This window comes from Sylvia atricapilla, chromosome 13 (genome assembly GCF_009819655.1).
Source record: "Sylvia atricapilla isolate bSylAtr1 chromosome 13, bSylAtr1.pri, whole genome shotgun sequence".
In the NCBI taxonomy this organism is placed as follows: domain Eukaryota; kingdom Metazoa; phylum Chordata; class Aves; order Passeriformes; family Sylviidae; genus Sylvia; species Sylvia atricapilla.
In genome coordinates, this window is record NC_089152.1 from 10,821,695 (window position 1) to 10,849,525 (window position 27,831).

A 27,831-nucleotide genomic window follows, 5' to 3' on the forward strand; every position below is an offset into this window, starting at 1 on the left:
AATTTAAAGAGCAGACTGGGCTGTAATTCACCCAGTGGATCAAACAGCATCAGCCTTGAAGTTCCTCTGAACTGTAGGAGAGCTGCTTCATGGTTGAGCCTTCACCCTGCTACTGAAGTAAGAATTCATGCTCAACCCTGCCTTTGGAGAAATTTCTAGCCTTAGTTGAAGTATCTGGATTTAGTTCTAAATCGCCCAAAGTGGTGAGTGTTTGGAACTGCAACCTTTAAAAGATTCAAGCTCCAAAACATTGGAGCCATTTAATAAACCTCAGCAGACCAATTAGGTCAGGCTCAGTGCAGAAACTGTGTGGCTCCTGGTTCAGAGGTGGTTTTCAGCTGGCTGGCTTTGATGTGGGCAGAGCCTCTCATCAGCCTGGAAAATACTGTGCAAACATGCCAAGGTCTGAGAGAGCTCCATAATGCAATCGACACACCTCTGCAGTGTTTACAATAGAAATCCAATCTGTAAATATCAAATACAGGTTTGTACATGTCGTGTTTCTAATGCCATATCTGGTATTGCACTTTTTCTTACTAATTGCTTCAAACATCTGGAGGGTAAAAAAAGGCACAGATGTAAAAAGGTGGGCGAGGCTTTACCTTCTCCTTGAATGCTTCCAGCTCTGCATCTGTAATTTTCCATGGAGCCTCTCGCTTTAATTTCTCAGCAGTTGTTATATCTTTGCAGCTTTCATGGAGGCGATATGGTTCAATCATCTCTTCAAAGAATTTCCAGCTGAAACAGGGATTACAAAGGAGGCCTTGCTGCGGGGTATGAACTCACTAACTTATTTCACAGTCACTGTGTATGACGGGGATCCCTGATAATAATTATAGCTGAAAAACATGCAAAATCTTTAACTATTCTTTGCTACATTGTGCCCCAAGTTATATCTGTGCCACTTCTGTATGTTTGGGTTATTTGAGGATAATTAAACACTGCATTTAGTGGAGAATTTTCTGCATGGTCGTAGTTCTAGCAAAAATACTGAAATTAGTTTTACAGTATTTATATTTTATATTATAAATTTTTACAATGAAGTGACAGTGTTGTTTTCTGTGGTGGGGGTATTTTTTTTTATTTTCAATATAAAAGAAATAAACTCTAGACAAAGGCTGGTGTCTAAATTGTAGATTTTGTTAATGCTTCTTACCTCTCTTTGTTGGGCTTTATATTGATATCACAAATTATATTAATATCAGCAAATTTTATTCTGAATTTGCTTAGGAGAGAAGCCATCCTGAAAACAAAAGAGAGAATGTTTTATCACTGTACTTCCGAGTGCCTTATATCAAAGAACACTTGTAAATGAGCTAGACAACTCCCTTTTATATCTTATCTTTAACTATATGACAAATTACTTTAAATGCTTTAGTGTCTCAATTTCCAATTACAGAACTAGATTAATGTGATTGCTGTAGCACAATTCATTTAACTGATGAAAATCACAAAATAAAAAGAAACTAATAGCAGACAGAGGGCAGGTGTTTACATTTTGGGAAAACAATGGTACTTTTAAGTATTCCCAAAGGCTTGAGTTATAAAGAAAGACTATTCAATATACAGTAGGTCAGAATTTTCTAGTACTTACAAAAGGCTTTTGTTACTGTCAGAATGTTGTGGATGGAGTTTTATAATACTGGTAGTGCATGTGTTGGGGAAAATTTTGTCCAGAAGGTTGATGTCCAACACATAAAGAATCTTCTTCATCTTTTTAATTTATGAATTTACATTGATCTACTCACGTGTTGTCTTTACGCATATTCATAAAAGAAAATACTTTGCTTTGCTGCCAGGTGGCAGAAGGAATAGTTTATAGTTTTTTGTGTGTTTGTGCTGAGGATAGAGAGGTTTAATTAGGTCTGTTTTGCCTTTGTTTGAACCATGGTTGGGATCTTGTGGTTCTTTCTCACACCTCCTTCTCCCACCTTCTTTTTTGTTTCTATTTTTGGTAAGTAAGCTTTGGATTTTGAAAAGGTCAGAGACTTCTAGGAGCTCACCACAGTAGAAATACATATTTGTTTATGACCTGAGCGTTTACTTTTTCTTTTTAACCTGTTTATATATATATAAAAAAGTACTGCTTGTGTAAATCTTGATGTCCCTTGTGGCAAGCCCCTGTTTTGAACATGATAAAGAGCAAAATCTCAACTTCTGTGAAAAGGTTTTAATATTTGGGGAATTGCATGCTAGTAAAAGTCCAGTTAAGTTTGACTTCTGAATTCAAAATACATGGCTGAAATTGTACTTGGATGATTTTGTGTTAGATCTGTCTAGGGAATGGAGGAATCACCCAGCCCAGATTTGTCTCTTTGAAGGCTTTTGCATGTGGCAGGTAGGTCATGTTTTGAGGAATGCTGGTGTTAAGGTAGTAATACAGACATATACTCTTTTCTTGGGGACAGATTGGGTCTGTCCTGGCTCATGCTCAGCTGTCCTGATCACGCTGATGACTCTGGCCTTTGTGGGACACACAGTGTGTGCAGGTGTCAGAACTGCCTCTGTGGAATCTGTCACGTTTTGACAAATCCCATTTGGTGTCAAAACTTCCTACTTCCAGCAAAATCAGGTGACTAGAGGGTCTGGGTTCAGGAGCCTGTGTGCAGTCCTGAACAGCCAAGACTGGGCAGACTGGACAGGGAGCAGAGAACACTTCCCAGCAGCTCCTTGAGCAGTTCTAGGGCTTTTTTTACCCAATTATGAGGATAGTTTGTACAGACACTCGTGAATCTCTTCTGCAGAAGTACATTAACTTCGGGGTACTGTTTAAAACTGATGGAACCACAGTGGAGTAAAGTTTTGTGTGTTAAAGCTTTATATGTTCTCTTTTGCTTTAAGGGAACATCCTGAGGCAGCTGTCTTTGCAGGACACTGTGTAGTAATCCTAGTGAAGCTGGTGATTCTAACTCTTGTCTTTGCACCCCTCTCACTTGTTTGCCACTGAAGTTTTGGCTGGAGGTGTTGTTTTTAATTCTCTACATGGTGCTTGTGCTCTTTGTTAAGCAGTGACTGACTTCCATCTCAAACTGAGCTGCTTCCACTGGTGGTGAAATGGCTGTGCCTGTAATGTGTGAAGTGCTTAGGAAGGAAAGGTCCTACATGCAGTGGTGATAAAAATAAGTTTGTATTAGTAATTTTCATTTGCTCAAAGGCAAATGATGATTATGAAATCTAGACTTTCTTTAAAACATTGAGTAAAATCAACTTGGCCTTAAAGTTGATTAACTTGCTCTTTAGCATCTTTATATTTTACCACAGTTAATCACATTTATGTGAACTATCTGTCTATACTATTTGCATATGAGAGCTTCATGTGCAATTTCACTTCCTGTTACCTGGACAATCTCATGTAAATCCCATAAAAGTAATTATATTCTCATTACAGAGTGCAGACTGCTCTTCTCAGAGAAGGGAATATGAGCTATTAAAGGGGAAAAGTGCTGAATGTGAGTTTCCTTTGGTAATCACCATTTGCAAAGCCTTAAGGGCTATGCCATAAGCTTAACACCTTTCAATCAAGTACATTTTTTTTTCATGCTGCCCACAATACAACAAACCAGTTGTGCTGAAAAATTCCCACCTTCCTGCTGTATATGCATTATGTTCAGCATCAATTCAAGCTCTTTAAACAAGTGAGACAAATTTATATTTACACTAGTTTTTCTTCTTCAATCCTATTGACCTTTCCTCCAGTGAAGATCCTTAATTTACAGTTCTTCCACTTCTTCCTGAGAGTTAGAATGTAAGGAATTAGGATTGTTAGACCTGGAAGAAAAGACAAAATTGGAGGAATATCACATTAGTGCATTGTATGGTAAAAATTCCATCTTTCACTTCAGCAGTGTTGGATGTAAATTAACTTTAAAGCATTTGAGCCTGACATAAAACTGATTATGTAAGCTTAATAAAAAACAGTTTTATGCAACTTCTCAAGTCTGTTTTTATATTTGGTAACAGAGAAATCTCTTTTCCTGTGATTCTTAATCAAATTCCTTACCTCCATCATCGAACAGCCACCAAATGTCAATTGTACCTTTTCCTTGCTTCTTTTTAAATTGAGTGCTGGCTTCTAGCAGCCTCTGATTGAATTCACCCACATGCATTGACTGTATGGTGTTAATGGTGCTCTCTGTAATGAGAAAGAAAAAAATGTGGAAGGATGTCTGATAAGTGAGGCAATAAGTAGCTTTAGGGAGCCAAATGGAGGGAAAGCTTCAGGAAAATGAACTGTTTCTGACATAATTTCTATTCTTTAAATCTGAAAAAAAAGGTACAGAGTAGATGCTTTAGACATTTAATTTTCTTTTACACACAGAACCCAAAACTTGTGTAACACATTGTCACTAGATTATAACATTTTGGAAAAGGTTACCTGATTATTTGTTCTCTGTCTCTTTAGTTAATGTAAAATGCACTGGGGCCTTAAAAAGCAACTGGGAAATATCTGATCGATTTTAGAAGTAAACGTGTCATTTTGCATCATTTATAGGCTCAGCTGTCTTGTAAAATTCAAGCTCCCTGAAAGGCACAGTCAGAGTGGATGAAATGAGCTGATGGAAGTTAGAAAACATAAGCACATATTGCTGTTTCCCTATGCTGACAGGGTTACTGCTAATTGGAAATAAATTTTGATTCTTGCTGTTTGCTTGGCTGGCTTTAAAAGATGCAGTCCTGACTCTGTACTAACCAATACCCTCTCTCATTCCACCTTTTGAGGCCTGTGGCTTTATTACTGTTTCTCTTTTAATGATTTCAAAGAGATGGTGTCAGAGCAGTATTCAAAGTGGAACAAACAGGCTTCTTTAGAGGTTTTAGTCTGATCTGCTAGGTTCTGAAAATGCTTTGTTTGGTTTTCCTGTGTTTCTGGAGTGTGTGCAGGATAGTTCCAAAGCAGTTATTGGCTTTCCTCTACAGTTCTAGCATCTCTGCTGGAAGATGGAACAACTCTAGGGAGTATGAACATAAAACAAAACAGAGAGTTGGGGCTATTTATTAACATAATCTAATACAGAGAGCCAAAATGTGTCATGTGTATTTACTTTATGCATTTCTCAACTAAATCAAAAAGGGAAGTGGAAACAGAGGTACACACTCTTGGTGGAATTGTCATAAAAATATGTTCTACTGAAACAAAATCAACTGATGCCTGCCAGCTGAAGAATAACGACATTTTATCTTCCCAGTCTGTAGATCGTCCTGGCACCTGTGGGAATTGCATGCACAGGCAGATGTAATAGTCTCTGCAGGTGAAAACTCTCAAAGTACATGTCTGAAGCTTGGCTTCAGGTGGGTCATTATCATTACAACCTAGCAGTTGGGAAATGAGACCTTAAATTGGGTCTGTATCATTTACTGTATCTGAAATGTAATATTGACTTCATCATCTGCACATTTAAGTTATGTGTGAATTAGTTATTTGACAGTATGCTGTGTATGTACTTTCAGTACTTTTACCACCTTCACTTGTGGATTTTAATGAAAATATGCTTAGAATATAGAGCAGCTGTGCTATTTTTACCTGGTTTTCAGTTGTGTACTGAGTTTGTGTATGTATATGTTAAGTAAAGTAAGATTGCTTATTCCCTGCAAATTGTGCTGCATATGTTCCTGTTTTCCTTAGAGAGGAGAAAAAAAGGCCTCTGTTTAAAAGCTTAAAATACCCTATTAAAAAGAAAAAAAGAACAACCCCAAAACCCCCCAGCCAACTTGTTCTGTATTCCTCAAACTTTAATAACCATATTCTCTTTTTGGCAAGTAGAAGTGAACATCAGCAGAGCTGAGAAGTTTATCTAGGAAATGAGGAGAAATGGTTGTGTTGTAGGCAGCGTGTCCTACGAGCAGAGGGTGTGACTGTGCTTCATTACAGGGTGGTGGCCACCATGGTTTGCACAAGGGAGGTTCTGTTCCAGGGGCTTCTGTGTCACTCAGGTGTTTTTGGCTTGATGTAAAGTCCAGTTTGCATATTGGTGAAAGTGTGATGCATTGAAGGGTTGGGGATAAGTTGTCATTTTGGAACTTACCCTTCTTTGTTTCATGTTTTGAGATATTCAATGAGCTGGCTTTTTTGAAGAATCCACAGATGCCCCTTTTTCCTTCTTCGAAATCATTTTCTTTAATGGTGGCTTCCAGTGCCAATCTCTCCTGCTCCAGCTTCTCCAACTCCTCTGTATATTAGAAAAAGTAAGACAACTGGTAACACATTGCTGTCTTTTAAATTAAATCCCTCACTGAAGTAATGATGGTGATGTAATTGGTGTTTGGTATGAAAATTTCTTTTAAAATGCTTTTTCTTTGCAAACCAGTAGGGAGAAGGAAGCTGAGTTCACCTCTGGAAGCCCTAGCTTGGGGTGCCTGTGCCTACAGCACTGTGGTGTGCCAGCTGCTCTCAGGTTGTCTCTTCCAAATCAAATTCACTATTATGACATTTTATAGTTACATGAGATACTATTTATTGAGTTATGTTTGTGAATGTTTAGTTGGTTTCTTTAGCCAAGAATTTGGAAAGACATTAGGAAAGTTGCTTTTCTACACTGAAGAAGCTGAGGTATTTAGTTCTAGCCTGTGGGTCTCCTTTGTTAGAACAAACTCTCATGGTCTGTACTTTGAGAGTCTCAGAAATACGTAAGCATCCTGAATATACAATCATTCTCCATGCAGAAATATTTTTCAATGTTTAGTTTTTTGAGCAGTAGATGCAAAGATGTAAGATTTAGCTAATCAATTCTGTGAACTTAGTAATACAGAAGAACAATTTCATCTTAGCAATATTAGACTTTTGCTGAGAAAAAGGTACCATGTGCTACTCTGGAATATATTATGGTGAGGCACTAATTAATATGATCCAGGCATTTGCCTGCAGAAAACTTCTTTCATAAGGAAATCTTCTGTTTTAGGAATACATTAACTAAATATGAGAAGTTCATTAAAGACATTGTGTTAAAAAGGTAGAATAAGCCCTCACTAACTAGACGTTATTAGCTCTATTAGCACTCTCGGTTGCCAACAGAAAGATTATACTTTCTTTTACTTTTCAATCAATGATAGTCACATACTTCTGATTATTATACATGGTGATAGCCACAAACTTAATGGTTACTCAAAACTAAAATTTCAGTTTTTCTATTGAACAGAATGCTGTACCAAATATAAGAGAACACAATGATCATTGTTTTCCACTACAGTGACTCTGTATCTGCTTCAAAATATTTCTTTGTATTTGAGGCTCCCTCCCTCAATTCTTTCTGACTCCTTGTGTCTTAACACTGGGAGAACATTTGCTCATTTTTAACCTTGCAGAGTTGTTTTTGACTGTATCTTTATGGGTGTTCCAATGACTGTATATTTTGAGCTCTCAGTTTCTGACTCGCATCAATCAGATATAGGCAGATATCTCTCAGAAATCACCAAGGGGAGAAGAAAAGCTTGATTGTTTTGGAACCTTTTCTGAGTCCCTGTAGTTTTGCCCCGTGGGGTCTCCAAGCACATCAAGCTGCCAGTGCTGAGTGAGTGTTCATCTACCCTTGCTCCTTAAAGGAGTCTCTGGCGCCTTTTAACTCTGGGGGTGATTTGTTTCTGTGTGTTTTAATTCTGGGGGTTTCTCCTTTCCCCCGCCCGGGTCGCGGCGCTGCCGTGGGCGCGGCGGGCGGGCAGCAGGCGGCAGCAGAGAGCCGCGGGCCCGGCGCGGCCGCTGCGGGGCGCCGCGGGCAGAGCTGTCCTCTTCTCCCCCGTCCTGTCCCGTCCTGCCCCGTCCTGTCATATCCTGTCCCGTCCTGTCATATCCTGTCCCGTCCTGTATATCCTGCCCCGTCCTGTCATATCCTGCCTCGTCCTGCCCCGTCCTGTCCTGTCCTGTCCTGGGAACCTGGGGAACCGTTCCGCCTTTGCCACACAGATGGCATCTTGTCTCCCGAAATGGCTCTGGGATGGCGGAAGGTTTTCCCTTTCCCCCTGAGATACGCACTGCTGGCCTCAGGAAGAATGAACAAAAAGGGGAGTGAGAGAACTGGTGTTTCCTGCAGCTCGCAGATTTTTGTGTAGGTGGGAGCTCTGTGGGACTCAGAGTGCCACGGAGATGATAGCAAAAGTGCAGCTTCCCTTTTCCTGTGTGTCCCAGAGATATCGGGAAGGCAAATAGACGAGGGTGTGCCAAGACCAGGAAGGAAACATGCAGCAGAGTAACAACTGGTTGCTGTGGCACAATATGATTTTATTGCTTTAGTGTGTGCCTGTGCTTTGGGAGCTGAATTCCCTGGTGTGCAGAGCCCCTTAATGTGTGAGGCTTGGACCCCTGTGGCTGCATGTGATCAGCAGAGATTTCAGGCAAGATTTAACCTGCACAAACAAGGACGAACTGTGGACGTTGTGAGTGTAGGAACTATTCTAGAGAGCAGATGGTGACTCTTATGAGTGTCAGAGTCCTTCTTATGCTGTGTGCCTAACCAGGAGAGATATTCAGCTGTCGAGTCACTGCATACCTTGAACCTGAAGGACCTGAGATATATCAAATCCTTGGCTAATTCTGATGATAATTACGCCGAGCTCAAAATCAAAGGCATCACTGGAAAGAAAGAAAAATAAGAGTAAACATGATTTTACATCATGTATGTTGATGAGGAAAATTATTTTGAAAAGATCAGTGAAAATGTTCACAGGCAGGACAGACTAGGTAAAATTGCAAAAGGAATTGCCTCAGATAAATTTGTAGTACTTATCTTCCCTCATTTAAAAAAAGGTTTGATTTGGCATGAGAATGGATCAGCTATTCCTGAAATGGGTCTTTCAGACAGCACTTTATTAGGAACTAGGTTGCCATAGGGTAATTTTTTCTCCCTTCTCTGATGAAATAACAAAGCCGAGGTGGGGTTTGTTGCTCTGTAACTTGCTTCAGCTTTATGAGTGAATTTTGAGCAAGCATCTATGAGAAGCCTGTTCTAAAATTACTGTTTCCTAGCTAAATCCCAACCCACAGAGCTGCTGAGCCTTAGACACACATGAGATTTGAAGCAAAACTCTTCCTCTGTCTCCTAGGCTTAAAAGAAGAATTCCATGATGTTCTGTTGCTCCCTTAGTATGTACATTAGGGTTGTTTTTCTCTGAGCTCCTGCCCACTGAAAATGGCAAAATACAGTTCTGCCAAAGCACTGCTAACAGCAGTGCAGCTTCTTTAGCATTGTCAAGCCACCTCAGCTCTTGTGGTGCCAGGTGTTTGTTAAGCAGATCATAGGAGGTGTGGGAAGCCAATGAGCTTTTTTTGATGGGCAATAACTTCAGCCACAGAGCTGGCATGTGTGAGCCCAGGTTTGTGTGTTATGTCCTTGCATTGTTTCTACACATCAAATTCTGTATGGAAATGCTACATTAATCAAGTCTAAGAGGAGTGAAAAAGGAGGTACTGAGGTGACTTACTGTATAATGCCCACATAGTTCTCGACTTGAGTGGCAGGTGCACTTCTCCAGTCCTTCTTAAATCCAATCACCAGGGTATTTGGTTTCATTCTACCCAAGCCCGAGGCCTGCCAGTATTAAAACAGTGCTTGAGAGAGGTACACATACATGCTTTTACTGTAAATGAAAAGTAATGGCAAAAGATAACTGAAGTAATGTTCTGGAGACACTTACAACTAGATTGCATTTCATAAATGCCCTTCATGCTCATATCCATGCAGAAAGCAGAAAGATTAGCTTTAAATCATTCCAACTATAAATGATTTTAGATGACAGAAGTGTAGTTTTGCTAAATTAGCATTCATTTGCATTTCTTCTGACATGCTCTCATTAAAATGGTTCAATAACTTGGAATCAAGAGAGAGTTCAAGAAGTGTTTGCATGCTCATTCTAACATAATGGCATAAAGCTTTTATCAGCTTTGGAATGCTCAGTAGATGAAGTGGGTCTGAAGTCTCTTAAATATCTCAGATACACAGAGAAGGTATAGGCTCCTAAGAATATTTTTTTGCTTTGAATTTGGAAACTGTTGCTGTTTCATTTGCTGTGTTCTTTTCAAAAGATTATCCAAAATCAGCTGAGCATGCTTTGTAGAAGTAAGAAGTAGAAGTACTTTGTAAAAGTACTGCTTATAAACAGGAAAAAGCAATGGTATGTCAAGATATGAGTTTGCCTTCAAAATTGGTTCTGGATGCTAAAACCTGGACAAGTAAGGGAAGTCAGATCTAGATTCAGCTAACCTAGTGTTTATAGAAATCTAAATATTCAGTGTATTGGGAACCTTAGGAGGAGACACACAAAACACCAGCTTCCAAAGCTGTTACACTTTTTACTGCTAGCAAACAGAAAATAAATAAAAACTGTTGGAACCTTGTTGGGTTTTTTGAGTAGCACCGTTTATGTTGAAATCAGCAATTGTTGCTGATGTCTATAGGTTGCAATAATGATGATGTAGTTATCCTTCTGTTTGCTGGAAGAGAATTATTTAGGGTCCAGTAGTTGACTTTGGCAATAGTGCTTAAGTAGTAATGGAAAGGAAGAGATCATCAGACCATAGCAGTTCTCAAAAACATCAGAAAGATCTCCTACGGAGACAATGTATAAGCCCAAGATGAAGTGTCTTTGTGAGGCTTTTACAGAACAAGAGGATCTTTATTAATAGCATTTCATCTTGCTCAATTGTACTGTCCATTCAGCAAGTGTACAAAGAGCTCTGGTAGGGCACCAGTGGGTGACATACCCAGAGTATTTTCGTTGGTTCCCTACTGTCTCAGTTGGCACTGATGTCTTTTCAGCAGTGTATTTTGTGCAAAGGATATGAATTTTCTCTACATTTTGCCTCAGTGCCTATATGTTTAAATATTCATATATGTGAGAGAGGAAAGGAGATGGGAAAAATGAAAACAGCATCTCTGTGCCTTCATTATGGCCATTTTAAATGGACTGTTGGAAATTATCTCCTGCATTCTTAGAGTAATAGAAAAATACTGCAGACTTTTATTTAAATTACCTTCTTGCTATTTGCAGAAAAAGTATATTACACATTTTCAGTTTTCATTTATTGCCAAAACATTCTCAAATATTTAATGTGCTGTGTAATTCCAGACAACAGAATTGGTTTGAAGTGTATCAAGCATCAGCTGCATAGACATTCATATGTTGCCCTGTAGATGCTTCTCTTTTTTCATAATAGTGTCTTGTTCATTTAGGAGAGAATCAGTCTGCCTTGTCTCATAATTCCATAGCCCAGAACTAGATCTTTATGAGATAATACACATGTAGCCCCAGAATGCCCTTTCTGTCTATACCATTACCCATTTATATGTAGAGCTTCTTCACAAGCTAATAGTAATGTCTCACATAAAGCGTTTCTTTGATGTACACTCTCCTGTATGTTCTGTAAACAAAAAGCTTACTTGAAGTAGACTTTTGACTCCATCTCTGAAGCTGTCAGCTGCCACTGCTGCATAAAAGGCTTTTCTTTTGTTCTTTGTGAGCCAGGCCTGCTTTTTTTCCATGCCACTGTTCATCTCCTTAACACACAGCTTGCGTGGTCCCTGCATGATATAGTAAAATATTATTACAAAGGCTTTGTATTGTACATTACACAGTGATTTTGAAGGAGTTACCTAGTCTGCTGTGGGAGCAAATGGAGAGAGTCAGAAAAATACCTTTCCAAAAAGGGTCCAGCCCTTTGAAAAGAACCTGTGCTGTAAACATAATTCACATTCTGTTTGAGAGGGCTGAGGCTGTTAATGCTACTTAAATGCAGTGATTCTGATAGGAAGAAGGACTACCGTGGATTGTAACATCTTAAAAAAACATTTAAAGTATGATAAAGCATCTCAGAGTGAATAAAGTCTCTCCCTAACTTGACTATGTAAGAGAGTCTCAGCAGATCTAAATATACATGATTAAGTTCCTGTCTACTGACATAAGAGAAGAGTTGATGCAATGCAATTAAAGATGCAAATGCCTTTGTTGCCAGTTTTCTTTCAGTGGTCATCTGGTAATTTAATGGGGAAAAAATCCATGTGCATATTCAAATCACAAGACATCAATAGATGTCTTACAAAGAATTTGATCCTGGATGTATGAAGAGCTGGGAATAATAACTTGAACAATGTTTGAAGTTTCATTGTGAGTAAGGAGAGGAAACAAACAAGTTTTCCCCTTCTTCCCTATCTCTCAAAGGAAAGCACCTGAAGGTGGTTTTGCAACTGGTTTGCACAATATGTTTCTGCTGTCTGAGTGGCCAGATCCACCCCTCTCTGAGATGCCAGGCTGTCTGTGTCCTCCCTGCTCCTCCTTTGCACCTGTGGAATGTTTGTGCAATTGTACAAGGAGTCCAGTGAATTTGCAGACTGAGGACTAACTCTGAAAAAATATTTTACATGAAGGCAGGGAGTAAGAACATAAACAGTCCCTTTTACTAGAAACTCAGACTGTTCAAGCCAACATTCAGCCATAACCTCAGAGACGAGTAAACTTGAAATCATCTCTGTGTTCTGTTATGATCATTATTTGTCTGTTTCTGAGCTATGTATCACCATGTTCCTAGAAAGTTTCTTGCTACCTTTTGGAAGAGGAGAATGGAAGATGTGCTCTCTGGCATGGTGTCTCAAAACTTTATGCATTGCTAACAGCATGTCAGCTTTTGAGGCAGAATGTGCTGGGTGTTTCATTTATGGCTGAATAGTCTTGCTGTATTTGTTGTGATGTATAATGCAGGCTGCTCTTCAATGTAATTGCTAGGAATTTTATTATCTGCTCTTTACCACAATTTTGCAATTCATAAAGGTTCATTTTGTCACATTTTTATTGCCAAGGAAATTAAATTTCACTTAAGTTGCTGAAGAAATAATTAGAAAGACCCCCTAAACAATTATACTAACAAAATAATCTTTGGGGTTGGTTTTTTTTTTGTTTGTTTTGTTTGTTTTTTGTTTTGTTTTGTATAGACAGGAGTGAAATCTCAGTTCTCCTTAGAAAGTACTAATACTAGAGAAACATGCCTAAGAATTCAGGAAATTTCTGAAACTCAACTTTAGGAAGCTGCATGGTCTCAGGATCTTGTTGGGATTGGTTCTACACTTACTGAATGCAGTGGGAAATCTGGCAATAATTATAGTAGGGAAGAATTAGGACTGTTCATTCTTTATAGATTAATTTGATTTGGGAAGAATCAGATGTGGATCTTCCATACTCTGTTTCTGCAATGTGGAAGCATCAAATGAAGTATTCCTGCACTACTGTAGAGGAATACATTGTCTTGGCTGGACTGACTCTATTATCTAGATTCTGTGGCCCCATTTAGTGCCATGAGCTGGGGTTTTTTTGGGGTTTTTTTCTGCTCTCAAAATTTAAAGGGCACTGTAATATTTAAAACACATTTTTCTCCCTACACTACAAACCTATCTGTTTTTGTTCTGTCCTAATGAGAGACTAGATCTTCATCCTCTAAGATACATCATTTGCTGTATATTTATATCTAGAAATACACTTTGCTTCTCTCTTTAGATCTCAGAAGAGCATGTTTATGCTCAAAATTAGCATTGTAACAGTTTTGCAGGAACCACTGCAAAGAGAGCTGAATTACTTGCCAAACCCCAGCTCTGCAAATCAGTGACAAAGCTGAAAACAGAACCTGGGTGATTTGACTCTGACACAATAACCCTTCAAATTTTGTGTTTTGTGCAGTTTGGGGATTTTCTGTTTTTTAAGCCTAAAATCTATCTTTTAGTTTTTTTTTCCTCCAGACCATTTTTTGGTTCACCTATAATGAACTTTGAAATGCATCTCAGTGAGACATTTACCAGCAGGCTTTGTGTCAGCTGATAGCTTTGTGTCAGGAATTATGATGAAATTCATTCTCAGTGCAGATCTCTTTGGTGGTGTGCAGAGCTGCCAGTCAGCACCAGTGGGAACAACGTGTGCTGAGTTGAGAGTGGGATGTGTAAGGGAGACCTGCAGCCCCCACTGGTGCTGGGGGTGCAGATTTGGGTGAGTTCCCTTACCGTGTACACTTCGCAGCAGATACACAGCCCGTTGTTCTTGGTGAAGGTGTGGGTGATGTCTAGCAGAGCAGGCCTGACCATAGGAGCTCCTGTTAATGCTAGGCACTGGGGTCTGGTGGAGAAAAAAGAGGTTGTAGATAGTTGGTTGATGTACAGATTCAGGACAAGCCATTCTACTGTTCACTGGAAATCTTACCTGAAGTTTTTCACGTGGTCTTCCACTGTTGTTAATGCCAGAGCGCTGTCTAAGGCATTAACAAAGTAAAGAGCCTGCGTAGAGGAGCCCCAGTTGACTTCTGCATATAATAAAGGTAAATAATGCATATTAAATCACAGGCTTGTCCCTATATTCTGTTGCAAAAATCAGCAGTGGTGTTATCTATGAAAAGCAAGAGTAATATTCTCTCATACTTCATTGATACAGACCTTTTGTTCTTTGTGCTTCATAATAGAATGAATTGGTTTTGCTTGTGTGATGCAGAAAACCCCATGCATGTAAACAGTTTCATTCTTATTTAAATGTTCTTCCCTTGCTTGCAAACTGTTTTCTTATTTGTTCCATTAATTTTGTGTCCTTCTCCCATTTAGAAAATGGACAGCCCTGAGTCATGTATGTGGTGTGGAATTTCAGGAAGTGCAAATGAAACCAGTAGGAAGGAACACTGCTAGTGCCAGTTTGCTGTTCTACTGTATAGGCCAGAAATTGTTCTCCAAACCCCATTTTGGCATATACATCTTTTCTCATTATTGTGCAGCTGTTTGGTCAGTGGAGACATATAAGAAATGTCTTTCTAGACTTTGAAATTTGTATTAATGCAGATCAAGTCCTGTTACGCCAAGATACAAAACCAATATTAAATGCAACTAAGCGGAGGTTTGTGTAAAGTTGCCTTTTCTAAGGAATATTAGTTTTTTCTGAACCCTCCAGTTGCTGGTAAATTACTGCTGAACAAAACTCACTCTCTGAGCAAGAGACAGAGGGCTTTTGTACAGTGGCTTCAGTGAATTTAACCAAGCTTTAAGGTGCTACTTTACATTTTCTTGGCAATATCCAAGAAAAGGGCAAAAATCCTGAAATGTTTTTGGCAACTAGCTTGAGATGGGTGTGCAGCTGATGATATCTTTACAGGGAAAGAGGCACAGACCATCTCAGTGGGTGTGAGAGAGCACGGATAGGGAGGACAGACAACAGCAACAAAAACAATAGCACAGTCTCAGACCAGATGTTGCTGTCACAAGCTAATTCCAATAAAAGCACATCTATTGCTAGGAACCGTGCCTCTTTTATTTTGGTTTTGTTTAATGTTTTCTGCTGCAGAAGTAACTCAGGTGGTTAGCACTGAAATCTGGATCTGGGTTAGTTTTGTCCTGGCTGTGAATAGCCAGACTGTCTAGTCTTGGACAGCACAGAGGTTTTTGAGGACAGCTCCTGTGATTTGCTGAGCTACTAAGTGTTTTTTTCCAGCAGTAAAAGTGGGCCCATCTGCTCTTGATTTACGGGGGAATTGTAGGGAGGTGCTGGAGGATGATCACTTCATAAGTAATTCAGCTTGCATTTTTATTGTATAATGGGCAGGAGGTTTACATTTTGAGTGAGGACCCTGCATGAGTCAGCTAAGAGCACTGCAAAATTCAGGTAAGGTTTTGTGTGTGGGTGGAAAAACAATGATGAGTGATACTCAGGTAAAAGCCCAAATGTCATAAAGATGTGGTGGGAATAAACCAGTCTGCTGGAATGTTTACAGAAAACCCTGAACCACACTTGAACTGCTTGTTAAACAGGCAGCCACCAGACTGCACCAGACTATCAACTTAATCTATATTATGTAAAGTGGAGTTTAACGAGATGCTTCAGACTTCCCTCTAAATAAAGATAGCACAGAAAAATAATTTCTAATTCTGTTAGCAGAATTAATTCCTTTAAAATCCAGTCTAGCAGCACAACATAGACAAGTAATAATGGTGGGGTTTGGCCTTACCTGGCTTCTTATATGTTACATAAATATATAGGAAGAGCTCAATGGCATAAGTGATGAGAGCTGCCCACCAGTTGATGACAAACATCACCCCGCAGCACAGCAAGGCTCCAAAAAGTGACACCCACATGTTATAATATCTGAATGCAGGTCTCCAACCTGTTTAAAGAGAATTGAGGAAATTGGAAGAGCATCAAATATATTGATAAAATGGTGATCCATATTTTTTGTTCGTGAAATCCCAAGTACAGTTTGTTTCAGGCTGTCAGAAGGGATGGGAGAGATATCTGTAAATTCTTAGGCACCATATGTACAGATACTTTCAGGTGTTGGCTGATGGAGGTTTCAGTTTTTAGAATACTCGGTCTTAAAGGCTTTCTGCTACTCTCTTTCCTACTGCTTTGTTCAGCCTGGCTTTGAGTAGATATTCTGTTTATATGTATTTTTGCAAAATTCAAGTTTACTGGTTCAGAATATTTCAGAACATCAGAAAGAAATTACCTGTGACTCCACATAACTGATGACTGTGTACTTTTGATGCATATACACAGAACTTATTATTGATAGATAAACACTTGCTGAGAGGAGTGTTTATCCCAATACTGTAAATGCACCTGTCTTAAATTTGGAAATTGCTTGGTCTTGTTGCAGAAAAATAAATTCATCTGCTATTGACTTCAAAAAGATATTATTCCTACTGCTCTTCAGCTGCAGTACTGATTCCATCCCCTGCCACCAATTAAAATGATGAGGCAAGCACTAAGCCTTCATGGTTTGCAGGTCTCTGCCAGGTGTTCTACAGAGCAGACTTCGGAGAGGGAGAAAACACAGAAGATACAAGAGGGTGAGCAACTCTATCTTGGATCATCTTTGTAATGAGGGAATGGGAAGGACCTGCTGTGAAGAAATTTTCTGTCCTGCAGCCTTGCAATTATTATAATTTATCATTGTGAATTGGCAGAAATTAACTAGAGGAAATGAGAAAAGAAAAATGGCTGCAGTTCTGTCTGAAATGTTAAGTAGTGGCAGAGTAGAGTCAGATGTACGCAGATGAAATCTATAGAGGTAATTGTCACTCAGCTCCAAGGCCATATGGAGCATATCTGCATTTGTTCAGCTGTGCAGGTAATTAGCAGAAGTGCTCATCTTTTCTGCCCTCTAAACAAATGGCACTGTGCAGATCCATAGGAAGGAAGTTGATGCAGGCATTTATGTCAGTAGTGCAGTTTCTTCACACTGGAAATCAGAAATGTGTTCCTCCTTGAGCTGAATAATTAATTCATAGAAGCAGGAAATTGTCTTTCCTGTGTGCCAAGCCAGTGTTGCTCAGCTGATTGACTTTATTCCTGAAGGTGTCACCCCTTCATTCATGAGATGGTGAGAATCATTCTGCTGTGGCAATGCACAAATCTGACAGCCAGAATGTTCCTTTGCTGCAAATGTAGAGGGAGGATCTCAGGTTACCCTTGAACAGGACCTCGTTGTTCTTCACAATTGTGCTTTACAATTCTGCTTCTAGGCACTGCAAAGCTGTGCTGGTGTGGATGGACCTGCTCTTGCTCTACGTGTTTCCCTCCAGGCAGCATCACTTGTAGCACTGTTACTGTGCTTAGGAATCTCCCCGTACATTCTGCTGTAGGTTTGGAGAAGGGAGTGATGGCTCCCCACTATGCTTTACTTACCTCAGTGGCCAGAGTTGGCATAAGCTTCTACCCACACATTTTTTAATAGTGAGGGGAAAAAATACCACCCTGATGATAATTGTTTTTTTCTCCAGTGTGATGCACCAAAGCCTTTCTCATCCTGTAAAACTGTAGGCATTGTTAAGGACTAGAGCCATCATTATCTTTTGGAGATAAATAAAATGCCATCATATTCAATAGGACATCAGATCACATAACTTAGATACTTTACACATACTGCAGTTTTCTTTGACGTACAGCCTAAAGCTTCCAGAGATCAGACTATAAAGCCCATATGTAAATCAGTGCTGAATGCAGACTCACCTGGAGATTTTGCATATGAGGCATGAAAGCAGGAGAAATTAATCAAAGCGTATGAAGCCAGGAAGAAATTGGAGATGATGGGAGCAATGGTATTAAGTTCAGCTGCAAGACACATACACAAGTCAGACAGAGGCACCAGTTTCCTGGACTGTTGGCTAGCTGTTTCCTAATTATGCAATAAAACTGAGCATTGTCTGCATTTATCATCCAGACAGAGCTTGGGTATTTTCCTGTCTTACTAATTTAAGGCCACCTTGATCTACCTTCATTCATATGAATTATGTTTGCTAATCCTGATTTTAATAACATTATGTGTTATGCAATGTTATACTTGATACTGTGATTCAGCATACTGTCTCTTAATGATGCAGATCTGATGTAAAGTTCAGAATTTTAAATACATAATTGACAAGATCGATAGATTTGAAAAAAATATTCATAGTTACAACTTAGTAGAAATATGCATTCTCTACTAGATATCCTATTTACTTAGTGTAAGGCAGTTTGAATTTCAAATCTTGGAAAAACTGATTTAACAGTCCCTGTACCCCTAAATGTGGTAGCTGGGATTTTCTTTCACCAGTGCTGGTAAACTGGGATTTGCTTTGGAGCTGACTGTGGGAAAGGCTTGGCCAGAATAGGCTTCCTGGTTATCTCAAAATTACCTCAGAGCTATGTGCAATATAAACTGGAAAACCATTTTCAAAGATTATGACTTTGCCTTATCTGATAGAGTTCTAAGCACTGCCCTCTTCCAGCAGAGTGAACAGGAATTGCAGCTACTCTGCATCTTGGAAAATCAGGCTGTGGTGGTGGTGGTAAGTCACTGGAATCCCTGCTGGTTTCTTTTTGCCTTCATTAGAAGTAATGGAATTGCTACCAGGACTTGTAGTGTGCTAATGTCAGAGCGTTCCCAACTGGAAATTTTTCAAACCGCAGCTACTAATTGTATTACAGTATCAGTTTGTATAATTTCAGAACATGGCGCTGTAGCAGCTGTGTAACATCATACAAACCAATCAAAATGAATGCCATGGCGATCACAAAAGTGAGGACATATCCCCTGATAGGCTCGTTGTTTTTTCCGTATCCTTTGGCAAAGAATTCAAGCCCTTTGTAGACATTGTCCTTGCAAAGAGCCTGGTAAGAAAATCAGCACATAATTCTATTAAAGCAGCACTTTCTTGCATCAGAAGTCACTGTCTGTGAGTGGCAGCTTGCTAGGCTTTTGCTAAACAAAAGTTAAATCTGTCTTAGTGCTTCAAGTACATCAACTGCTGTGGCATGTGGATATTTAAATAAGGTGATAACACAATGCGCTACTATGTTATTACATCGTGGGAAATAGAATCACAGGCATTTAATGCTTATTCAGTGCTTTAAAAGAAAAAGGTAATTAAATAGCTAAATAGAGTCTAAATTGGGAGAAGTTGAAGCATAAATCAGTGGTTTGATGTAATTTGTAAAGCTTCTCTTTCCTATGCCCTCTGCTCCCAGTCTGTCCACATTGCTGCTGCCCAGACAGCTTCTGGACAGCCTGTTTAGAGCACACCTGACAGCACCTGAATCTTATGGACCTGAGGGCTCCTGCTGCTCCTGTGCTTACAGGGTGGCTTTTTGTAAGAAGATAGAAGTGGTCCTGAAAGAACCTTTGAAGCTATTTATGACAGGCCATTTATGACTATCCCCTGCTCCTGCAGCACAGCTGAGTTCTGAGCAAAGGAACATTCTCACCCCTGCAGGATGATAAGACCTGTCTTTTTCTGCTGAAAAACATTCTACATACTGTTTTCCCTGCCTCTTCCAGCCACATGTGTCAGTGTTGCTTAACTATACATTACATTTGGCACACTGAGTTCAATTTCGTCTCTGAAGTAAAACCAAGCATAAGGAAATGGATAGTTTAATTTTACCTGGAAAACTTTGGGTGCGCTGACAAGAGATGCTAGAGCTGATGACAGAGTAGCTGAGAAGATGCCAGCTGTGATGAGAGGACCAAAGCCAGACACCATGCTCATCACCTTTAGGAAAAAAAAAAAAAAAAAAAAAAAAAAAAGGTAAAAAGAATAGGCTTGGATTTGGATACACTTTTTAATCACAAACCCATTTAAGTGCTCTATGTGTCTCTGCTTTTCATGGTTCTAAATTTAATCTGCTAGAAACAGTACTATTATTTCTGGTTTAGTTAAATGGAATGGAGGCAGAGCCAAATTTTTATTCAGATATGCAGCTGTCTGCTAGGGCAGATGAAAACTCTGTGAGATTTCCTCACTGACTTTACTAACTGATTGCTATAAGTAACAGCCTCTACTTGATGAGTAAATAGTCAGCTTTTGGACAAGAAAATGGAAATGGCAGGAAAAAGCATCAATGTATGAAATGTGTTTGGAGGCACTTTATTTTGTTTGTTTTTTTTTTTCCTTGCCTATTTAATATGGCTAAAAATGAGAGAAAATGCCTGGTGGTGGTGCTGATGTAACTGCAGTGCTGCAGACAGTAATGCTGGGCACTGTCAGGCCTCCCTCAGCCCTCCCAGGAGCACTGGGCTGGCCTCTGTGACTGCTGAAGTGAAAGGGTTCTTGGGAAGCACCAGACAAGGAAACCAAAAGATGGATGGATGTGACTGGTGATGTGTGGGCAGTACTTCAGGAAAGAAACCAGTGATTGCTGAAGATTTGTCAGATGCAGTCATACTGTTTTCTGGCTCTAATCTGGCAGGGGTAAATGCAAGAAGTGAAAGTTTGTCTGGCTGTAGAGAGGTCACTGATTTTGCCCTGAGTATGGGCAGCTAAACTGAGGTGAGAGTAAGGATAGTAAATGATCAAGGAAGGAAGGAAAAGTAGTCTATGAAAGGGACAGCACATCCCTTTCAAGGTGGTTACCCAGCCCTGTCATTTAGCAGAGCCAGCTGGGAAAAAAGTGAGTGACTTTAAAAGCTACAAATGACTGGTTGAAAAGCATGTGCAGGTGGGTGGTGAATTCCTCTTGCTGGCCATGAAGCACAGGGGCTGAACAGAGATCTGGGACCTGTGGTTGTCAGGCTGCAGAACTGCTTTACTTTGATGCTTTGCCTAAGCTTTATTTTGAAGAATAAAAATGGCAGTCTCTCTCTGGCCTAGGAGAAAGATTCCATTACTTCTCACTTGATTTTTTGCTCTACTATTTTTAGATTTTTTTTAAGAAGTCAGAACTCATGGTTTTTGTACTGTGACACAACCCTTTAACTGTGACCACAGCACCCCTGAGGTAAAATCACATCCATGTGTCAAGAGCAGTGAGGTGAGTTCCTCATCTAACAGGAGCTCCTGAGGTCTCTGTTAAGTCTGGGCTTTCAGTCTGAAGATAACATGTACTGCTGCATGGTACTTGTTAAGAGAGGGGATAAAGGCCTTACCAGAGTGTTAGGAAGGCTGGTGATGGGCAGTGTGAGTGCAATGCAGGGGATTTTTGCCTCTCATCATTCCTATAGTTTACTTTTTTAGATAAAACTGGTTTTCCTGTTGTAGTTGTCTGCAAATAACATTTTTGCATGTTTGTACTTACATATTCATGTATTGCTTATTATGTTAATATATGCTTATATGCTAATACGTATTATCTCATTAAAACCTGAAAATTATTCATCAGCCCATAATCACATGGCTGACTTGCACATCTGGAAAAATCATAGCCCAGGCCACAGGCAGAGGATCCATTGCAGCTCATTCCAGGTACAATTGTATCATTGACGTTCCCAGTAGCATCTCGTACAACACAGGAGCCTGTGAAATCAATGATATATTTTTATTTTGCTTCCTTGTGACATTGAAAGAATGTTCTTGCCACACTTTGACTCCTAGACTGCACTTTTTATACAATTGCTGCCTCTGACTCATCCCAAAGAGCAACATTTCTGGGCTGGGATTACTTCCGTGTACTGACATTCTCATGGTGTCTGTAAGAAAATATTTGCTTCTGCTACTTTTAAAATACTCAGCCACTTAACTAATAAGGATTAGCATATTTCTGAGATTAGAGACCCAGACAGAGATCAACAATGATTTGACTAACTCAGAAGTCTTTTGTCTTCCTGTTACCACTTTTAAACAGTGGTTTGTTCAGACCAACCAGTCAGTGAGGCTTTTAGGTCTAGGCATACCCTTGTTTTTGTGTACAAAATTACTTTGGAGACTCAGATCCTCAGCTGTTCAGATTGTCATAACCCTACTGATACCAATATGATGAGGAAAAACTTTAAACAGGAGAAATTACCTATGATCTTTTTGTGCTTATTGATATTTATACTATCTTTTTTTTTTGCTTATGTCCTAGTGTGACTTTATCCAAATAATGCAATGACCTGAGCTGAGGCTTGAGTCAAGTATTCTGCCTTATGCATAAAGTCCAAGAACCACAGAAGTTAAGAAGGCTTGAGAGTCATTCCCCAGAAAAGGGAGTTCTCTGCAGGGCTTTCTTGTGGTATTGAGGTATTTGCTCATTAGAAAGAGTGTTGCTTACAACCTTCTTTCTTACAATACTATTAAATACAAAATTATTTTTCTTGACCGGAGGTTTATTATATGCTTGTAATGAGAATTTAACTGCATAATCCTCCAACACAGTTTATGGTTTCAGTACAGGCTTCCTATTCACTCATGCCCATTTTGTTACCTCACATTCCACTACTGTTGAACATGTAGTTGTGTAGTTCCTTTGAGACAGGCAACTGATTACTGTCTTTGACATATAGTGTATAAAATGTGTGTGTTACCCTGTTCCTGTGATTCTCATGAGTGCTCAGTAAGAAGACAAGCAGAAGCCATGTGAAATTTCAATGTGAACCAGGAACAAAAGATCAGCAGATTGATCAGAGGTTCCTTTGATTATTATTATGCTCATGGCTACTATATGCTGGTGGTCATATCAGTGAATCTTTTGCAGAAATAACCATACAAGTTACTTGAAGGTCCAGTTGCCGTATGGAGACTTTTGTTTCTACTGATTGCTGCTTTTTTTAAACCACTGTTTTGACATACAGTAAAATCAAAACTACTGTCTCTACATAATTAATCCATGGCATGAAAAAGCAGTGATGCTAATCATTCATTTGCATGCCAAGCTTTCAAACTTAACTGTACAAGTGAAGCAGAGGTTCTGTACTTACCTGCACATATTGCAACAGCAATGTAAGCAATTGTGGTGATCAGAATGGCCAGCATTGTCCCCTGGGGTATGGCACTTTGTGGGTCCTTAAACAAAGCAGTGATATGAGAAACACTGTGAGTTTTTATGCTGCAGCCTGATTGCATTTGCATGCTGGGAGTTCTGCCACACTGTGGTGTGAGGATACCCTAGAGAGCAGATTTTTGTCACTCTGACCTGTGCAACATTTCTGATCTCAGCATGCAGACACAGCAGTGCTCCTGTGGTGCAGCACTCCTACCCCGCACATAGTGAAGGATATTGGGCAGGAGCAGAGCTCACATTTACAGCAACACAAGGGTCCTGAGGTCTGCATTACTTGAACTCCAAACTCTCTTTACATTGCAATTGGCTTTATTTTAATGTTTAATGATATAGTGGGTAAATAGTTACTGAACCGTCAGACTCTTGTGGATGACAAGATGGGACCATTTTTGGTTAATTGGTAAGACAGATGTAGTCGCCCTGTACAGAAAACAGTACTTCTGTGCTTTGCAACCAGCAATTGTTAGTCGGGTCTTCAAAACAGCTACTTTCTTTTACTGTATTGACTTAATTCAGATAATTTAGTGAGGCTGAGTTATAAAGCATACAGACTGGCTCGCAACAGTATCAGCTTTGATAATGCAACTGTAAGTAAGACTCCAAAGATCTTCACTGTACATTTTAAAGGGATTTTTAATGCTAGATAAAAATGTGTTTGTTTGTGCTAGGAAGAATTTTTTATGAATTTTCTTCTTAAGTTGGTTTAGCATGGGTTCTTAAATCAAAGGATTTTTGAATGCATTTTAAGTCACAGACTTTTTTATAACTATGCTTGTTGCAGGGTAAAAAACCAAAATACAAATTTGGAGTTTACTGTGAAGCATGCATGAATTGCTTAACTGGATCAGTAATTAATACAGGTTTTAAACAAGGTAAGGATTTACTGAGCTGGAAAATAATTATGCTGCACGAGAGTCTTTGCACTCAGACCATAGTAATTTTATGCAGTTCTGATGTTCATGGTTTTTAGGTCATTGTTTTTTGTGGACTCTTGTGGTTATCTTAAACTCTGTAACATTGCATCTTACGGTTAAAGCTTCTTAAAACTTAACAACTTTTATGTTCTCAAAATTTAAACCCATATTTACTATGCTCTTAGCACTTTAGGGGCCAAACCCCACTGAAGTCAGTAGGAAGTCACTAGGAAGCTGTCCCTATAAGTGGGCTCTGGAGTAGGACACAACTTGAGTGCACAGTGACTGCAGGAGCACAGACGAAGGTGTTTGCAACAAATTCTAAAGAAAGTTTGATTGGTAAGTTTTACGCTTTTTAAACACTCCTTAGCTTGTCTTGTAGAGTCTGAAGAGGCTGGTTAATTTAATTAGACTTGTCTAATTCATCTAAACATGCTCAGTGGGGAATCTGCTGCTTGGAGGACTTGATTACAGAAGTCCAGTTATTGTGAGACTGAAACAACTGCAGAGATCCAAGGGGAGAACTGCTTCTCTAGGTTTGCTTGGGTTGTTTCAAACAGCTGATGAAAGAAGTGCTGCTGCTTTGGGAGTCTGCCATGCAGACAGAGCACCATATATGGCAAAAGAATTATTTTTCTTTGATAAAAGGATGGAGATTGTGTGAGGCTGGTGCAGTCTCACTGGGCAGAAGTACAATGGTTTTTTTTTTTTTTTAATTAAAAATGGAATCTCATTGACGCTATCAGTGGCTCAGTTTCCACGTATTTTCTCTGTGCTTGCCTTGAAAAGCAGTCCTCTGAAAAACAAAGGAGCTGAGGCGTGCAGCTCAGGGTGAGGAAGGGAAAGAGAATTGGCTCTCAGGGGTGGTAGGATCTGGTGAAATTGTGACTGCTGTGCCAATACAGAAATAGCAGACCTTTGGTTGAATCCTTTAAGGTCTGCAAGGCAGTGGATTTATAGGATAAGGCCAAATAACATCATTTGACATGCTGGGGTTATCAAGCTGTGAGCCATCTCTTGTTGGTAACTTTTCTGCTTTATTTTGGTTGTTTTTGAGTGTTTTTGTCATGAAAATTAGAGGGCACTCAAAACTAAATTCCTGTCTCTAATTTACCTGTATGTTTAAATACTGGAAATTCCATCTCCTGTAACTGCTAGATTGCAAGAAGAGAATGGGGAACTCACAGAATGGCCACAGCAAGACAAGTGCGCACCCTTGGACCTCCTTTCCCTTTCTCTTCAGACTCTTTTTTTGGTCACAGCTGCAAGCTTGCAGCTTTTCCTTTGAGCAGCAATACTGACATAGGATTGGGACATACTTGCTTTCATTAAATGCTCTGTTTGCTCTGCCCTTGCTATGACCCTGAAGACGAAAAGCTGGTCTCCACTGATTTTTGTGAGTACAAACATGAGCTTTCCAGGTATGCTTTTCAGGATGATGTTTGAATTGAAGTTTACAAAAGATAAGCTCCAAGAGATACATGTGTAATTTCTCTTATAGTGTGCGCTGCTAATGGACTGTTAATGATATATTATTACAGGCTACTGAAACGTGTTTAAATGATATAGCAACCTAAATCTAGCTACAGTAGTTTCTGTAAATACCCATAATGCATTATGAGAGAATTTGTGAGTTGATGTTTTTAAATAATAAAGCAGGTACTTAAAAGAGAGAACTTGGCTTCCCAAATTAAGACATGATTTAAAACTGAAGTGTTGATTCATTATTTGTTTTCTTAGTATTTTTCCAACCTATGGCTAGTATTATGAAGTTCATGCAATACATACTTTCAGATCTCCTGAGATATTGGCTCCTGCTAGAATGCCAGTGGCAGCTGGGAAAAAAATGGCAAACACGGAAAAAAATCCTTCTCCACTTCTGAAATCTGGTCCAAAGTTTTCTGCAAATATTGATCCTGCAAATATAAGTGAGAATGAAATATAGCAACAGGATTTGATTCCAAAGTTATGTAATGAAGGAGGTGAGTAAGCCAGTCTCTCACTTCTGGACAAGTGGGTTTGAATCTGTCTCACATCACAAGCAAAGTGAATTTGATTTCCTTAGTCTGCTCCCCAGAAGGATGTGCTTGTCTGTGTCCCAGAGCTACAGATCTCTGTAGAAGTGACAGAAGTGTTACTGCAGCGCTAGCTCTTAGCTTTGTGCTGAAACTTTGTCTGTGCTCTACTGATGTATAAATGACTCAAGCTGCATCTTACTGTGCTGTCAGCTGCAGCAGCAGAGACAGACTCAAAATTAGAGATGAAATCCATTCCCTTTTTTTGCAAGCTCACTTAAACTTGGGCAGAAGATTCTGATCTTGTGACCTTTTTCAGTGGAATCCTTAGCTTACTATTAAGTCAAAAGACTACAAACATAATTTTATGATAGATAGCAAGGTTGCTTACCTTGGTAATTAAAAAAGCCTCTTGCCTTCTTTTCAGTGTTGGTAGGAATGACTGTCCCAATAAAGAAATTTGCAATGGCAACAAGGAGAACAATTAGAAGAATAACTTGAGCCTATTAATAGAAACAAAAAGATTCTCCTGTTGTTTTTAACTTTGTTGCTGTGGAGATGGCTATATAGTAAGTTACCTGTATCTGTTCCCTGTAACAGGTTATTAATTTCTACAGTTTTTGAAAATACCAGGAATCAAGATAGATGAATCAGCTAATGACAACAGCAGATGCTTTTTACTAAGGGGGTAATGAAATATAGGGTTATAATTTAATTTTAGGTTAGCTTCCTTACAAAAAAAAGGCAAAATGGAACAGCTAATGAATTAGTATCAAGTATAAGACATTTTTATATTGTAATTTTTTTTTTAGTTGCAAGGGGTTGTCATTTCAAAGGTTACAGTATCAAATTATTTTCTGATCTCTTTTACAAGTTGTTCTAGTCTCCATCACAGCAAAAACAAGGGTGCTGTTGAACCTGATTTTGGTAGCTGTATTCTACTCTTCAAAGTATTTCCATTTGAATTTGCATTCTGACCTTTTCTACAGGTGAAAGAATAGCAGAAATCGTTAGAGATTAAGGAATGGGTAACAAATAGAGCTCTTCTGCTGAGAAGGGCTTGAGAGAGTACAGTGAAAAAACCATAGATTGTTTTTTGCTACTGTTTATTCTATCAAGCTGCATCAAAAATAAGGGCAAAGGGGGCACGTAGCCAAGGCTCTGAATGATGCCATGAATTATAAAAATGAATATAACCAAGGTGTCTGCAAAACCCAAACTGCCTCTTTGCTTTTAAATGTATGTTGAAGGAAGAGTTTAGAGTAATTGTGCTTTCATTGAATGTAATGATTAAACTGCTATTGCTTTTAGAAAGATTAAGCATAAACTGAAACTGAGTGCTTTTGAAAATTCCATCTCTTGAATAGCATTCCTCACATACTAATGCTGTGCAGCAGGTTAATATACTGCTTGCTTTTATATTCTTTTAAAAGTTTACCTTTGCTTCCCATTCCATGCCAGCAACAGAGATGCCAAGGAGACACACCACAGTGATGGTGCCTATGATTCTGATGTCGTTGGACTCATCTACCATCAGTGTATCGCTCTCCTGAAAGGGGTGAGAAATGTTATGAGAACCAGTCTTTCTCTGCCCAACTGGTAAGTAACAAGGTGAAATAGAAAGCAGTGAGCTGTCAAAGTTTCAGAGATTTGTGAGACCAAGTGTTAGTATGCCATGTTCCAGCTGGCTTTTTGCAGTTGGGGTTATTTGTCTATCTAATAGGATGTCT

At 39.3% G+C, this 27,831-nt stretch overlaps 1 protein-coding gene and 1 long non-coding RNA gene across 4 annotated transcripts in view; one reads left to right on the forward strand and one right to left on the reverse strand.

Moving 5' to 3' along the window:
* Positions 1-27,831, reverse strand: part of SLC12A1 (solute carrier family 12 member 1) — a 44,896-nt gene that overhangs the window by 3,381 nt on the left and 13,684 nt on the right. For 2 of the 3 annotated variants that reach the window (XM_066328431.1, XM_066328429.1), the window contains exons 7-25: positions 27,540-27,650; positions 26,493-26,604; positions 25,875-26,002; positions 23,090-23,174; positions 21,556-21,707; positions 19,860-19,967; positions 18,963-19,086; positions 17,947-18,048; positions 15,944-16,099; positions 14,161-14,260; positions 13,965-14,076; positions 11,364-11,504; positions 9,409-9,515; positions 8,478-8,560; positions 6,024-6,167; positions 4,001-4,132; positions 3,657-3,768; positions 1,157-1,243; positions 603-738 (exon numbers count right to left, since the gene is read on the reverse strand). In XM_066328431.1, coding sequence (XP_066184528.1) covers positions 603-738; positions 1,157-1,243; positions 3,657-3,768; positions 4,001-4,132; positions 6,024-6,167; positions 8,478-8,560; positions 9,409-9,515; positions 11,364-11,504; positions 13,965-14,076; positions 14,161-14,260; positions 15,944-16,099; positions 17,947-18,048; positions 18,963-19,086; positions 19,860-19,967; positions 21,556-21,707; positions 23,090-23,174; positions 25,875-26,002; positions 26,493-26,604; positions 27,540-27,650 — 2,232 coding nt within the window. The remainder of the gene's footprint in view (positions 1-602; positions 739-1,156; positions 1,244-3,656; positions 3,769-4,000; positions 4,133-6,023; positions 6,168-8,477; positions 8,561-9,408; positions 9,516-11,363; positions 11,505-13,964; positions 14,077-14,160; positions 14,261-15,943; positions 16,100-17,946; positions 18,049-18,962; positions 19,087-19,859; positions 19,968-21,555; positions 21,708-23,089; positions 23,175-25,874; positions 26,003-26,492; positions 26,605-27,539; positions 27,651-27,831) is intronic. The other variant, XM_066328432.1, reaches the window with a different exon arrangement.
* On the forward strand, positions 701-27,703 carry LOC136367061 (uncharacterized). Its single transcript, XR_010744632.1, has 4 exons — positions 701-774; positions 25,881-26,068; positions 26,529-26,670; positions 27,563-27,703. It is a non-coding gene; the product is annotated as an uncharacterized lncRNA (long non-coding RNA).